Genomic DNA, 2,322 nt, shown 5'->3' on the forward strand with positions numbered 1-2,322 from the left:
AGAACTCAAAATAGGAGAGGACCAAAGATCACTATGAATAATGTCAAAAGGCATAGTTGTACTTGACATTGAAGAAACAAATGGCAATTCACAAATACTGGAACTAGAAAAACTAGTACAATAAATGCAATTATTTTTCCTAAGAGCATCTAGGATAGGAGCCCCTAGATGACCCAAACAATCATGCCAAAGCTTAGGAGAGATGGCGGCAAAGGTTGAGTTAGCTTGATTTTTGATAGTGGTGGTGATAGGGTAGAGATCTCCTTGACTATTACACCTCATTATTGGCATCCCGTCCGAAAATCCTTCACAAAAAAACCCAAATGGATCAAATTCGACAGACACAGAATTATCAGCAGTGAACTTACAAACAAATATGAGATTTTTTATTAGTTTGGGTGCATGTAGGACATTGTTTAGGGAAAGGGGAGGATTAGGAGAGGGTAAACTTGATTTACCATAGCCAACAATCAGAATAGTATGACCGTTACCAACAATAATGCCATTACTAGGATGAGTGCTCAAATTAAAATAAGACGAGAAATTACCGGATGAGGACATCATGTGGGAGGTTGCACCGGTGTCCATGTACCAAGACGGGTCCGGTTGAGCAAGAGACATAGTATGCATGGTTGCCTCGAGGTTTTTTGGAGTGGAAGTAGTGAACTGCCCAAATTGCGATGCTAAGTAAGCCTGTTGCTACTGATTTGGGGGCCTTTGGCCGAATAGACTAGGAGCTTGTGGCCTTTGTTGTTGTGGCTTGGCCCACCCTTGATTAGGGTATGGACAAGGAGGCATGGGCCAGGCCCATTCATCCACCCCCAAGGTGCGAAATGTGGCTGACAATATGAAGGAGACGAGTTCAAGTTTTGAGTTGCACTTGAACCTCGGCCACCGGATTGTTGAGCCTTACTAGACTTTCCACCGCCTGCACCGCGACTACCACCCGGACTGCCACCAGAATTGCGCCGGCCACCACCCGAATTTCTGCCTTTCGAACCCCCTGCTTGATCAGAAACTTGCGAAGATTCGACTGCCATCATTGCAAATTCGGTTGCCGCTTTCTTGGCCATCCCTACTTCCTCTAAAGTAAGCATGGAATGGGCCTTATAGAAAGGTGGAAGCGAGTTTCTCTGTCGGATTAACGTGCCAACACCACGGTACGCCTTTGTAAGGCCTCCAACCAATTGCAATACCATTCTACTATCCGACACAAATGCACCAACGTTTTTCAACTGATCAGCCAAGGACTTGAGGCGTTGACAGTAGGAAGAAACATTAGGAAAATCCTCCATTGAAGTGGTAGAAAAATCCTATTTGAGAGCAACGTCGCGGGAATGTTCATTGTCTTGAAATATACCATGCAATCTATTCCAAGCTTTCATAGCCGTAGAGTCGAGCTCAATAATGGTATGCAAAAGATCATTAGAGATAGTAGCGTAGATCCACGAGAGAACGGTGGCATCTAATGTCGACCATAGTTCCTTCTCTTCATTAGTAGATGGAACTTTCTCCTTCTCCTTGCCCTTGGCCGGAGGAATGATATGATCGAGGACTTTGTGACTACGTGCGTGAATCTTGAAGAGTTTTCGCCCAAGTCGAATATTGAACATTCTCCATTTCAAGAACAATAGAGACATAGTTCTTAATATTAGACACAGCAAGCGCTGGATGGAAAGATGTTTTGTTCGACATTGTGAGGGTGCCGGAGTAGGGAAGAAGATGATGGAAAAGAGAGGGGTAGAGGGCGGAATACGCAAATAGGGTTTGAGCGGAAGCGAGAGGTAATCCTAGCTAACTAATACCATGAAAGAATTATATTCCGTGAATAATATGATTGCTTTGCTAGCAATATATCCATCGTACAATAATAAGGGAAAGCCCCTAATTTAGCTATAAACAAGGTAACTAAATATCCTAAAGGCTAAACTCTAGGAAACAGAATTATACACAAAATATTTTTATGTATCTTAACAGGGACCTTTAGGACCACTAAAAAAGGAAAATAGTATAAAATCTTGGATAATAGAGTAAATTTTTTCTTGAGATAATTTCTTTCATGTGATTGGCTGTGCACTTGTGAAAAATGTGAATTAAGCTACCAAGATTTTATACAATTTTCCTTTTTTCAGTGGTCCTAAAGGTCCACTATGTTATTCACCTTATATTACTTTTATTTTTCAATTTTCCCCTTGTTTTATTTCCAACAATCTCAAGACAATCCACGAACCCTTCACCAACCACTTCCAATCCTAAAGATTTTAACACGCCTTTCAAATTTATCGGTGAGTTTTTCAAGCGTTGGTCCAAGAAGGTGTTGTT

At 41.7% G+C, this 2,322-nt stretch overlaps 1 protein-coding gene across 1 annotated transcript; it reads right to left on the reverse strand.

The window, feature by feature from the left end:
• Window positions 1-683: 683 nt before the first annotated feature.
• On the reverse strand, window positions 684-1,295 carry LOC110686296. Its single transcript, XM_021862905.1, has one exon. The coding sequence runs from the start codon at window positions 1,293-1,295 to the stop codon at window positions 684-686; it is 612 nt and encodes a 203-aa protein (XP_021718597.1).
• Between the last annotated feature and the right edge of the window lie 1,027 nt (window positions 1,296-2,322).

This window comes from Chenopodium quinoa, unplaced genomic scaffold, assembly GCF_001683475.1.
Source record: "Chenopodium quinoa cultivar QQ74 unplaced genomic scaffold, ASM168347v1, whole genome shotgun sequence".
In the NCBI taxonomy this organism is placed as follows: Eukaryota; Viridiplantae; Streptophyta; class Magnoliopsida; order Caryophyllales; family Amaranthaceae; genus Chenopodium; species Chenopodium quinoa.

Coding starts and splice junctions, on each gene's coding strand:
- LOC110686296 (XM_021862905.1), bottom strand. CDS start 1,295: ATGGAGGATTTTCCTAATGTTTCTTCCTACTGTCAACGCCTCAAGTCC.